This window comes from Drosophila mojavensis, unplaced genomic scaffold (genome assembly GCF_018153725.1).
Source record: "Drosophila mojavensis isolate 15081-1352.22 unplaced genomic scaffold, ASM1815372v1 contig_136, whole genome shotgun sequence".
NCBI classification, from domain to species: domain Eukaryota; kingdom Metazoa; phylum Arthropoda; class Insecta; order Diptera; family Drosophilidae; genus Drosophila; species Drosophila mojavensis.
The window spans coordinates 1,715,815-1,727,949 of NW_025318667.1; the positions used below are offsets into that span (position 1 = coordinate 1,715,815).

The following is a 12,135-nucleotide window of genomic DNA, read 5'->3' on the forward strand; positions in this document are numbered from 1 at the left end:
TCGGGATCCCTCAATACTCACTATACGGTATATTTAGTTTTGGCTTGTCTATATAAGCATATGAATTCCAAGTTTTCTGATAGTATTGTTTCGCTTAGAGCAAATATAGTCTTCCCCGATTTACCACGCCCGTTTTGGATATATCTTAAAGCACTTCTGAAGACGAAGCTGCCCATTAATATATGGCTAATAAATATATCCTACATATATACATATATATATATATATGTATGTGAGTATATTTATGTGTGGATGTAGAAAAATTCGTACAAATAGCATAATTTAGTTCATTTATTTGGTAAAGGTAAATTTAGTTCTGTTCTTCTTCTTGAATTTTCGTCGGTAAAGAGCAGAAATGCATTTATCTATCTCTTTCTTGTATAAAACGTCAATGTAAGCGTGGGTGGGTGTACATTTATGTGAGTGTGAGTGTGTGTGTGTGTGTGTGTGAGTGTAATCTTGTTACATTATGCTAATTTAGAGTCCAGCTGCATTTTGAAAATGTGGCCTGCTTTTTCGCAGTAGCTTTTCTTAGAAATATCAGTGAGATGAATCCTTATAAAGAATGTCATCCACCCACTCACACACACACACTTATATCTGATGTTGTTAGTTTTCTATGTGGTTGTTTTCAAGTGTGTCAGTTTTGTCCTTGTTGTGTGCTCATGACATCATCACATCCTCGATCAGCGCTGGATTGTTGCTGGCATTCTCGGTGTGGGCCAGATTCATGGGGAATAGATCCAGATTCGACTTGAATTCGGCAATGTCCACAATGGTGGTGGCATCGCCGTCTTCTGGCAGAAAGACAACGTTGAGTTTGTTGGCCAGCGCCTGGAAGAGTTCGTCCTCGTCCTGCTCCTCGTCCTCGTCTTCCAAGCTGCTATCCATCTCAACATCATCGTCAGCCTCGTCAGCATCGTCGTCACTGATGGATTTCGCCTCGCTTAGCGTTCGCTGAGCAAGAGCGTTCGTCTCGGCCAACGACTTCTTCTTCGATTTGGCCGTCTTCTCCAGTTGATGGCCAATAACCTGTATGGACACCTTGCGCATGTTGCTGATCTCGTTGTCCAGCAGGAAGGCGACTATTTCGTGTTTTGTCAGAGTGCGCAGCACTTCCACCTGCTGGCGACGACGGTCGAACATATATTCCTCATTGACAATCTCGTTCCAGTTGCGCGATACCTCGCTGACCAGCGCCGTGTCGGCGACCTGCTTCAGCTTGATGAGGGAGTCGCGCGTATGGTCGTAGTCCTCCAGGGACATATCCTCGAGTATCTGCAGCATATTGTTGCGGAACACCTCGATGCGCTTCTCCACGTGGCTGGCCGTGGTGTTTGTCTCCTGCGAATTGACCATGATAGAGTAGCCGGCAATGCCGTAATTCATGCGGACCGTCGCGCCGACGTGGTAGCCCAGCTGTTCCTTGGTGCGCAGCTGATCGAACAGCGGCTCCTCGACGAACATCATCAGCAGATCCAAGATGCATTCCAAACGCACGGTGTTCGGCCCGATCTGATAGTAGTTCGTGATCACAGTGTTCGTATCCTGCTCGTTCAGCGCGTGGCAGCGTATGTAGTGTGCGCCCTGTGGCAACTGCACTGTTCGATCCTCCACATAGTAGTGCTCCTCGATCTGCATGCAGCCGAGGCGACTCAACAGCGTGTTCATCACATTGTGGGCCTGCTCCTCCGTTACGTTGCCCTGCACGAGGCCCTGCACATACAGCTGCTGTGGAAAGAGCGTGGCGAACTCCTGCAGATCCCTTAGTGTGATATCGTTAAGGCTTTTGTACTTGTCGATCATTAGCCAGCGCAAATGCTCCACTACGCACAGGCGAATATCCCTAAAAATAAAATGGACAGCCATTAGAAACAGGGTCTCTAAGAGAGAGTGCATGTGAGAGAGAGGGAGAGAGGTGTGTGGGTGATTCACCTGTTTAGGGCACGTGGTTTGATTAGCGTATTGAAGTAAGTTTTGCGTTGATCCTTCACAAAGGTGGCCACCATCTCGTCAGTGAGCATTGATGGCACTCTGATCATCGCGTCGGCAATGGACTCGACAAGCAAGTGCAGCTTCTCATTGTAGCCATGCACCTGCAGTATGAGACCTTTCTCGCCCACGCTGAAGGTGTAGTTGAGCCCAGCACTGGTGGCTGGATACAGTTCCTCGCTAACGTGGAACTTGACCAGCTCTTCGTACAGGGCGCACATGGTATCACTGTAGGCAGACAAGAGAGAGATGGAGTGAGAGAGTTAATCGGTAATAATTCAAAGTGAGTGAGAGAGACGGGGAGAGAGTGCTTACTTTTTGGCACTTTTGCGCTGTAGCGGTGAAATCAGATAGAAGGACATGTATGCCTCGGGCAGCTCGAACTTGTCATCGCCGCGGAACCAGAGCTCACAGATCTCCGATTGCAGCAGTCTCTTGGGCGAATCGGTCAGTACGGGTTTGCCCATCTGGTGCCAATAGATGTCAAAGTTTTTGGTAATGAATCGATTCGATTCAGGCAGAAAGAGTTCGGGCATCTTTTTGGGATCCGATTCGCGCCACAGATGTGTCCACTTCTCTGGCATTGGGATGCTGGTGTATTCCGTGCCAAACCACGGCTCGCGCTTATCGAAGACCAAATCCCCGTATTTCCTAGCAGTCAGCATTAGATTAAATTTAAATTCGTTCAGATGGCCGATCAGATAGACCAAATCCTGCTCGTTGTACTCGTAGTACAGATCCTTGCCGGTGAGCACATCCTTGGGCGGAAAGTATTTGCAGTTCAGCACCAGCTGCTGCACATTGTCCATGGCCGGACGCTGTGCCTGAAAGCGAAAGCCAATCTCTTCGATGCCTTGCTGCTCCTCGTAAATAGTGCGTAGAGCCTTCGGATCAGCCTGAGCAATGACTTTCACATAGGCAAACGTGGCCGCTAGGACATCGTCCAAGTTGTTGAAACCCTCGTCGGTTAGATAGATGCACACATTGAACAGACTGTACATTGAGTTGAGATCAAAGCCGTTCTCATCGATGCCAGCGACCAGCTCCAGGGCCCACAGACGACGGCGCAGGTAGGCGCAGAGGCTGCCTTTGCCCTCGTAGCCGAGCAAAAATGAAAGAAATTGGTCCGGTTTGCTGCGATAGTATTTGCGCACGCAGGGCAGCACCCAGGTCAGCTCCAGCTTGGTAACATTCTCCACGGGCTTGACGAAGAACGCGTGCTCATGGAACTCGGGACGAAAGGCATCCCTGTAGCTGAATGTGGACAGATCTGGTGCCACGACCTGATTGCTGGGTATGTCGGCAAAGTGGCGCAGCACCAAGGCCTCAAGCTCGTCGATGGGCAGGCGTGCTTGCACGCACAAGTACATCCGGTTGGCAGCGTAGTGGTCGCGTCTGACCTCGTGCAGCAGCTTGTGCAGCGCGTTGTCGTCGACGTTCTCCTTGAGAGTCTTCATATTGCCCCAGGCGAAGGTGCCGTGGGGATAGCCGTAGGTGGCCAGGCTGGCCAGCAGCTGGTCACGTCTAGTCTCATCCTCCTGCACGATCTGCTGGAATTCCGAGTCAACGGAGCAGCGTTCGCGCTGCATCGCCTCCTGCTTCATCAGTGGGTGCTTCATTAAGGCAGTGAAGTAGTCCAGACTGGAGTCCAAGTGCTTCTCGGCCACCTCGAAGTAGAAAACGGTCTCCTCGCAGTCTGTGATGGCATTCGTGAATCCGCCGCACTTCTTGATATGTGCATCGAACATATTCTCCTCGGGATACTTTTCAGAGCCCATGAATATCATGTGTTCTAGAAAATGAGCCAAGCCCTGATATTCGCGCGGCTCGGAAAATGAGCCGTAATCCAAGAGGATCGCACAGGCGGCCAGTTTCTCATCGCCCTCTTCGCTATCAGAATCCGAAGTACTGTGTCCGCTGCCCGATGTGGACGTTGTGTACTCGCTTGAGCTGTTCGTGGTCTCAGTCTCTCCAGAAGTCTCGCTTCCTTCGCCGACCGATGACTCTGAAGTAGTGAAGCCATCGTGGGGCACCGGACTCGGATCCGATATGATAAGAGCGCGTAGTCCATTGGGTAAAAGAATTGATCTGCAACGAGTGAAATGAGAGATGAGATCAAGACATAAACCTACATCTGTAGAGAGAATAACCTATGACAGAAAATGTATGTTAAGAAACTCTTATATCTCTATTTACTACTGGTGCCATTATAGCTCTTATACTCGTTCCACTAAACACTCTTATATTGTTACTAATCGCGCCTAAACGGTCGTGGACTTGGTGTTTTCTCTTCGTTAAGCTCTTCATCCGCAGCATCGAAAATTAAACACAAATTGTGGCTATTTAGCAAATACACGTGCCATTTGTATATGCATGCACGTACAAGTCGTATGCTATGCATGTATATGTTTTTGTATAGCTATACTATGATGTGCGTTACTTACTTGTAGAATTTTTTGTCCATCGCCGATTTATCGGGAATGTCCAAGTATATAATTTGCTCTGCCATTGTATAGAGCACTCGTTTATGATTCTTTGAGTTTAGTATTAATTGCTTGTTATTACGTTTAGCTGCGTGCCGTGCGAATTGACCGTCCGACGACAGTAACAATTTTAAATGACACTGAGAATTTGATGTGATTGTCCCTGACGACGACAATGATCTGACTGGTAATAGGAAAAATTTGAAGCACTGACTGCTACGGTGGACCCAAAGCATTCACACTCCGTTTACAGTAAATGCGTGGATTGCTTTTTAACTGATGTTGTCAATAGTAGTTTTATTTAATTTACGTCAAGCCCACTGTCTGCCGCGTGTTTACCGGCCAAGTGATTTTTCACTTGTGTTTTTCACAACCAGTGCTGTCATAATATTTCGAGTAAATGGAGCTGGATTGCGAAAAGAAGCAGCTAAAAAGAGCTAAACTGAAGAAAATTAAACAAAATCAAGCGACGCTATTTTCTCGATTAAATTTATATTATTCAATTGTCCCAAATTGTTATTTCATGATTTATAATTTAAAAAAAAAATATATTTGTTTCATTTAATTTCATTTTCAATCATTTTTTCCTGAGTACCAGCAATGGCGAAATGAAGAGTAAGCTTATGCCGCAATGGAACTTAAAATAAAGCCAAATTTGACGGCAAAGAAGTAAAATGACAGCACTGTCTAGAGCCAACATATCCAATATATCGATGTTGGTATTAAGCAAAAGAGTATCGAAAAAATATATCGAATCGTGTACTGATGAATTAAAAAAGAAATTGTAAAAAATACATTGCACGTGATATTAAATATTGCTATCATTGTTAGATTATTATACTATATTTAAGATTAGAATACGTGAACAAATCATTCTACCGATGACATCAAATGTAATTAGCAATACTATCGAGGCTGGTAAGTGTTGTTACACTTTGCGGTGGCACTGAATCAGCTGACTGAGAGCCCATTCACATCGCCGATAACGATAGTTAATTGTGACACGAAATGAGTGTGCATGCGTGTTTGTATTAGTGGCCAACGTATATACTTATATATATATATATATATATATGTATATATTTATATATATATGTATATACATATATAAGTATATATATTAGTATATATATTAATGGCAACAACGAAAATAACAAATAAATAAATGACTTTATATGCATACATATGTGCGCTGATAGATGATGCACAAAGATGACATATTAAAGCGATTCCACGTTAAAGACCAACATCGAAAGCAACGCAAGCAATACAAAAGCACCAATAAAATAAATAATAGGTAAGCTGGAACTGATAAACTTATCAAAATCGACGATAATTCTAATTTCGTCTATGCTTGGCTATGAGCTATGCTCATATATCTGTAACTGCATGTGGAAGTGTGTATGTGTGTGTGTATGCGGGTGTGTGCGTGTAAAGTTACACCAAACATATAGAGAATCAACTAATAGTTTTGTTGTTTTTTTTATTATTTGACATAAAGTTGTCAGCCATTGGAGGCGGCATTGGCTAACGGTTAAGCAGCCAGCTGCACGCAAATCAACAGCAGCAGCAGCCTCAGCAGCAACAGTCGCAACAGCAACAGCAACAACAACGCAACAGCAGCAGCAGCGGCAGCAGCAGCAGCGGCAGCAGCAACGACTTGTAGGCAAACAGGAAATAAGAAATAATTGAATATTCAAAGTACGTGCGGACCCACACACCAAAGTTGTTCGCACTGGCCGACCCGAACAGGAACAATAAGAATTATAATAACAATTATAATAACAAGCAGTGGCTGAGGATGGCCACTGGCAGCAATGATATGCCAGACCATCGAAAGCGCAACACCTTCACCAGCTACGTGGCGCCCATGGCTGGGGATGTGCGCGCCACGGCGGATACGAACGAGTGGTGCCTGCCCAGCGACCTGCGTGACGTGCACCTGGCCACGCCTCGCATGCTGAGCGGCGAGCAAATCGTTGCCTCAGCGCCCGCCTACATGTATTCGCCGATAGCGCCAATGGAGGGCAGCGGCAACAGCAGCAACAGCAGCAGCAGCACCAGCAACAACATTAACAGCAGCATCGGCAATGGGAATGGCAATGGCAACAATAGCAGCAGCAGCAGTGGCGGAGCAAGGTACAGCAGAGGTGGCCACAAGGAGGCCACCTTCGGCCTGCTGAGCGTGACCAACTTCAAGCTGGCCTTTGTGCCACTGCACGGTGGTCAAGGCGCACAGTCGGCACCCTTGGCCAGTGATCTGTACCAGGGGAATAACTTTTTGGGTCGCAACGAGGTGACGCTGAACAACATCGACCAGATCTATACGATTTCCGAGCAGGGCAGAGCGGCGAGTGCGCTCCAGGCGGCGCGCATGGCGGGCACGAGCAGTCGACGGAAAAAGCTGGAGCCCGCCAAGCAGCACAATCTCAACGGCCGGATCGTGGCACTGCACATCATATGCAAGAACTTTCGGCTGCTCAAGTTCGCCTTCCAGCAGCAGGACTCGAAGCTGAGCGGAGCCAGCGACTACGGCAAGCTGATTGCCTCGGCGCTGGCCCGCTTCGCCTACCCGATGCGGCACGACCTGAGCTTCGCCTATTCGTATCAGGAGCCCTACTACTCCACCCTGGTCGGGGTAAGCATGTACGCCAGCAAGAACGATTGGGCACGCGAGCTGATACGCTGCGGCGCCACTGAGTGGCAGGTGGTCAGCGCCAGCTCCGTGCCTCTGCTCCAGAACCGTCTGCACGCATCCAAGTACACGCTGCCGCCCCACTTTGTCATACCCAAGTGCTGTGAGGTGGACCGCTTCCTGCAGTTGTCGTTGGCCTTCTGCGACTCGCGGGCCGCCTTCTGGGTGTACAGCTATGGCAGCAGCGCCGCCTCGCTGGTGCGCCTGGCCGAGCTGCAGCCGAGCTCGCAGCAGGACACGAAGCTGGAGAACATTATGCTGGAGCTGGTGCGCAAGTGCGACGAGCGGAAGCAGTTGAAGCTGATCCAGCTGACCGACCAGCTGCCCAGCACGCAGGACGTGCAGCGGGCGTACCACAAGCTGCGACGCCTCTGCACGCCCGAAACGCCAGAGAAATTTATGCTGCAGGACGACAAGTATCTGGCTCTGCTCGAGAAGACCAACTGGCTGCTGTACGTCTCGCTCTGTCTGCGGCAAGCCTCGGAGGCGGCCGCCACGTTGCGCGCCTCCGTTACCTGTGTGCTGCAGGAGTCCAATGGCCGGGATTTGTGCTGCGTGATTAGCAGCTTGACTCAGCTGCTACTCGATCCGCATTTCCGCACCATCGACGGCTTCCAGTCGCTGGTGCAAAAGGAATGGGTGGCCTTGGAGCATCCGTTCCAGCGCCGCCTGGGTCATGTTTATGTGTCCAACAGCGAGCAGGCTCCGGACAGTGAACAGAGTCCCATATTTCTACTCTATCTCGACTGTGTGTGGCAACTGCTCCAGCAATTTCCGGACGAGTTTGAATTCTCGCAAACGTATTTGACGACGCTTTGGGATGCCTGCTTCATGCCCATATTCGACACCTTCCAGTTTGACAGCCAGGCCCAGCGAGCGCGCGCCGTCAGCGAGGGGCGACTGGTGCTGCGGCCCGTTTGGGACTGGGGCGAGCAGTTCAGCGAAAAGGATAAGATGTTCTTCACCAATCCGCTCTATCAGCGTCAGCGAGGAGATTTGGCTTCCAGTCAAAATTATCGACGCTCCTTGGCCGTGGGTGGACAACACAAGCTGCTCTCAACGACTGGAACCGGCGGACCTCTGGCAACATCCTCTCCATCGCGCTACACCATCAATCCACAGCTGTTTGCGACGCAGTCCACTGTGCCGCAAGACCGTTACCTGCAGCCTTCGCATCGCATACTCGATCTGTCCGTGTGGGATCAGTGCTACTATCGTTGGCTTCCCGTGCTGGACATCCGTGGCGGTGGACAGCCGCAGGTGGATCTCTTTTATCGCCTGATGCTGAGCAACATCGCCAAGGCGCAGCGCTGCATCGATCTACAGAGCTTCGAGGACCTGCCCGACGCCTTCTACGAAGCGATGGGTGAGCAGCGACCCAGCCCGCAGTCGCAGCGTGACCAGGATCAGCGCCAGCAAGAGGAGCCTGTGGAGTATGTGGACGGTGTGGAGCGACGCCGCAAGCCCGATCCAAGCGCAGGAGGAGGAGGATCGACAGCTAATGGCCTGAATGTGGTGAATGGCGGACCACTGCAGCTATCCACACTCTCATCATTCTTTCCATTCGGCAGCCCCATTGCGGGCGATGCGCCCCATGAGCTGTACGACATTCTCAGCGGTAGCACTGAGCTCCTATTGGACACCTCCTCCATTCTGGACAAGTCATCCATTGTTTGAGCCGTGTTGTAGTGTTGTACAACGGCTACAGCTACCGTCTACTCGCTACTTTCTAATCGTGACTCGTTATCCGTTGTAACGAATCGCAGCTACGCAAAAGCTCGCTTTGCGCAATCCTTGTTCCAATCTGCTAATGCTGGTTATTTATGAAGAGCTGAACTTTAGAAGTATTACAAATCTACTTTTTTATATAACTACAAGCACATATATACATATATGTATGTATCAGCGTATTATATATCGGTTTGTATATATATGTGTATATTTGCTTGTATGGCATATCGCGTTTAACACTTTTTATTATTGTTTACTAATAGGCAAGTTATAGCGCATAAGTCTTTTTTGTTTTATTTTTTTAATTGTATGTAAAACTATTTCAAACTTGAGAAGAGAAAAACAAACACATAATACCTACGAAACGAACGAAACAATACAATAATATTAATTATTAATAAACAAGTTAATAGAAATCAACAGTAATAATGTTCATATGTATAACGGTAATAACAAATGTTAATTTCAAGCAATATACATATATATATATATAGATATATTTGTATGTAAAACAGCAACAAATATTAAGAAGCAACACCAACTAAATCAACATGTATTATATATTATATATTGTAATATTTAAAAAAATAAATGAGAGAAAACATGTAAATAATTTGCGGTCTCTTGAGGGTTAAGGTTTCAAAAAAGCCAACGGCCAGCGACGGGTTAAAGTGGCACGCGGTAAATTGCAAAGCTTGAAGCTCAGTTTTGCGGGCAGCGCTCCGCTCAGTGTGCAAGATGGCTGATCAACAGAACAGCAACAGCAAATACAATATATTAAAATCCGACGGCCAGCGAAGGGTTAAAGTGGCAAACGGTAAATTGCAAAACTTGAAGCTCACTTTTGCGGGCAGCGCTCCGCTCAGTGTGCAAGATGGCCGATCAACAGAACAACAACAACAAAGATAATATAAGCCGGCGGCCAGCAGAGGGTTAAAGTGGCAAACGGTAAATGGAAAAAGCTCTCAGCTTAGTTCAGAAAGACAGCGCTCAGTGTGCAAGATGGCCGAGAACCAGCAAGACAAGCCGCAGATCCAGGAGTCGGAGTCGGCAAGTGGTTCGCGTCCAAGACGTCGTCCACTGCCAATGCCATCGGATGATATGATACGCAACACGATAGCACGAAGCTTGACACAGATTGTGGTGAATATGCAAAGTGCGGAGATGCAGCAAAAATGCCGCGAGCTTTTACAGGTTGAGGACCTGACGCAGGGCGCGCACATTCGAATATTGGCGGCGCTGGAGCAAATCGACGAGCAGCGTGAACGTAAGGCCAGCAAGCACAAGCGCCACAGATTCAAAGATCACAATTGAGATATGGCGAACAAATACGTATATAGATATATATAGATGTACATATGTATATTGAAAGAGTCAACAATTAATTTTTAACTATATTTGCTTTTGTTTATATTTGGGTTACTTTTTCGTCGCATCTTTGGCCTCCTCGGCCTTTAGCAGCTCAGAGGTGATCCCCACTTTTTTGAGCTCCTCGATTAGATCGCCGCTCTGATGCATCTGCATCATAATATCACAGCCACCGACGAATTCGCCATTGATAAACACCTGTGGTATGGTTGGCCAATCGGTGTATTCCTTGATGCCTATGTGTGATGGGAGAACGGCATGCATTTAGTAAGATTGTGATACACGCGACTGGAATCTCACTAACCTTGACGCAGTGCCTCGTTTTGCAGGACATCATGTGCATCGTATTGGACGCCATGCATGCGCATGATTTGGACGACAGCATTGCTGAAGCCGCAGCGCGGAGCTTGTGGATTACCCTTCATGAATACGACCACTTTGTTGGTGCGCACCAGCTTGTCCAGTGTCTCCTTATCCACTGCGGCCGGCGGAGCAGCTGCGTCCGCGCTGTACCACCGTGGAGATGCTACTAGCGCTGGCATCGTGCGCATTGTTGTGGCCAAGTTGTTGGCCAGGCTCGGTCGCAATAAAATTTGGCAAATTTTGTTCATTTTTGCTGATATATATATGTGTATTTCCAGGCACAACTTTTTATCAATTGGGAATAATTTTGTTTTATAATGTGTTGTGTTATGTTGACGCAATAAGCTCGAACATATGTGCATTGACGCAATTTTGCTCTACTGTTAACACAAATATGCGCGCTACAGAGAGAGCTATGCTCTAAATTATGTTAGCCGAACTGTTAAACATTCTATTAGGCGCGAAACAGCTCTGTTAGTTTGAATTTGAATTTCGGCTTGGCAACAGTACAGTGATATACAAATAATTTAGCAACAATAGTTGTTATTTATTTAATGTTTAATTTCTGGGAGAATATCTAAAACAGAACACTCAATGAACGCATATGTTTCCAAACCTGCAACATAGCAATGTTAGGTAACTAAGCCAGCGATTGAGTGAGACTTTTAACAGCGCTGCCAGCCTATGATATTTCAACCGGCTAATTTCCAATAAGAATACAGAGCTACGTAAAAATAGTTTATATATGTTTTCAATAAATCTGAGTTTAAAGATCATTCTGTTGTCGAATAGTAAGCCAGTTGATGCTGAAACAGTAGATTAGCCAAATGATGATTCCTTGAGCTTTCTCTACACAGTTCTCTTGGCAATGTTGCTATATTTAATTTTCGATTTTTCAAAATCAAAAACCGTTAAGTACAAAAACCATGGCGAACGTCAATTCATCAGAAAATCGTTTATTTCCAACTGTTTTTATGACCTCAACACCAAAACTTCATAAATATCGTTTACAATTTGTTTTTGTTGTTTCTCGTTTTTATTTGTATTTTATTTTATTTTTATATTTTGTGTGTGTGTTTTTTATTGTTTCTTTTTGTTTCAGCCAAGGATTCAGCTTTAGATTTTTGTTAGAATTTTTGTTTGTTATTCCCTTGACTTTTGCTCTCTTGCGTTTCAAAAATCAAAAGAAAGTAAGGAACATTAATGTATATATAAAGAAACGAAAATAAAACATGTAAGTTGTTATATAGGCATGTATATATATATATATTATATTACTTATTTTTGTATTTTCTTTATTTGCGTTTTGTTGGCAAAGGAAATTGATTGCTCTTTAAAGGATGCTTAAATACAACTAAAATATTTTTATTTTTGTGTTACATATATCATTTTATATGAAACATACTCCTATTGTATTTAGATGTATAGCTTTCAGACCTTACGTGAAGATCAAAATAATTGCATTAATCGAGGGAGTTTTCTTTGATAAAATAAAAATAAACA

The 12,135-nt window shown here is 46.1% G+C and overlaps 3 protein-coding genes and 1 long non-coding RNA gene across 6 annotated transcripts; 2 read left to right on the plus strand and 2 right to left on the minus strand.

The window, feature by feature from the left end:
* Window positions 1-273: 273 nt before the first annotated feature.
* On the minus strand, window positions 274-4,848 carry LOC6585590 (nardilysin). The gene is made up of 4 exons (XM_002011182.4): window positions 4,437-4,848; window positions 2,308-4,080; window positions 1,936-2,220; window positions 274-1,846 (listed from the first exon to the last, which is right to left on the minus strand). Exons 1-4 carry the CDS (start codon window positions 4,709-4,711, stop codon window positions 664-666), a joined length of 3,516 nt encoding a protein of 1,171 aa, XP_002011218.2. The 5' UTR covers window positions 4,712-4,848; the 3' UTR covers window positions 274-663.
* A 528-nt stretch (window positions 4,849-5,376) lies between these two features.
* Window positions 5,377-6,093, plus strand: LOC26527318. 3 transcript variants are annotated; one of them, XR_001448983.3, is made up of 3 exons: window positions 5,377-5,393; window positions 5,675-5,772; window positions 5,977-6,093. It is a non-coding gene; the product is annotated as an uncharacterized LOC26527318 (long non-coding RNA). The 3 variants fall into 3 exon arrangements; XR_004364583.2 differs by lacking the exon at window positions 5,377-5,393 and adding an exon at window positions 5,483-5,499; XR_001448984.3 differs by lacking the exon at window positions 5,377-5,393 and adding an exon at window positions 5,503-5,518.
* A 4-nt stretch (window positions 6,094-6,097) lies between these two features.
* Window positions 6,098-9,511, plus strand: LOC6585589 (myotubularin-related protein 10-B). The gene has a single exon (XM_002011181.4). It carries the CDS (start codon window positions 6,277-6,279, stop codon window positions 8,845-8,847), a length of 2,571 nt encoding a protein of 856 aa, XP_002011217.1. The 5' UTR covers window positions 6,098-6,276; the 3' UTR covers window positions 8,848-9,511.
* Window positions 9,512-10,282: 771 nt separating this feature from the next.
* Window positions 10,283-10,990, minus strand: LOC6585587 (glutaredoxin-related protein 5, mitochondrial). Its single transcript, XM_002011179.4, has 2 exons — window positions 10,574-10,990; window positions 10,283-10,505 (listed from the first exon to the last, which is right to left on the minus strand). Exons 1-2 carry the CDS (start codon window positions 10,878-10,880, stop codon window positions 10,321-10,323), a joined length of 492 nt encoding a protein of 163 aa, XP_002011215.3. The 5' UTR covers window positions 10,881-10,990; the 3' UTR covers window positions 10,283-10,320.
* Between the last annotated feature and the right edge of the window lie 1,145 nt (window positions 10,991-12,135).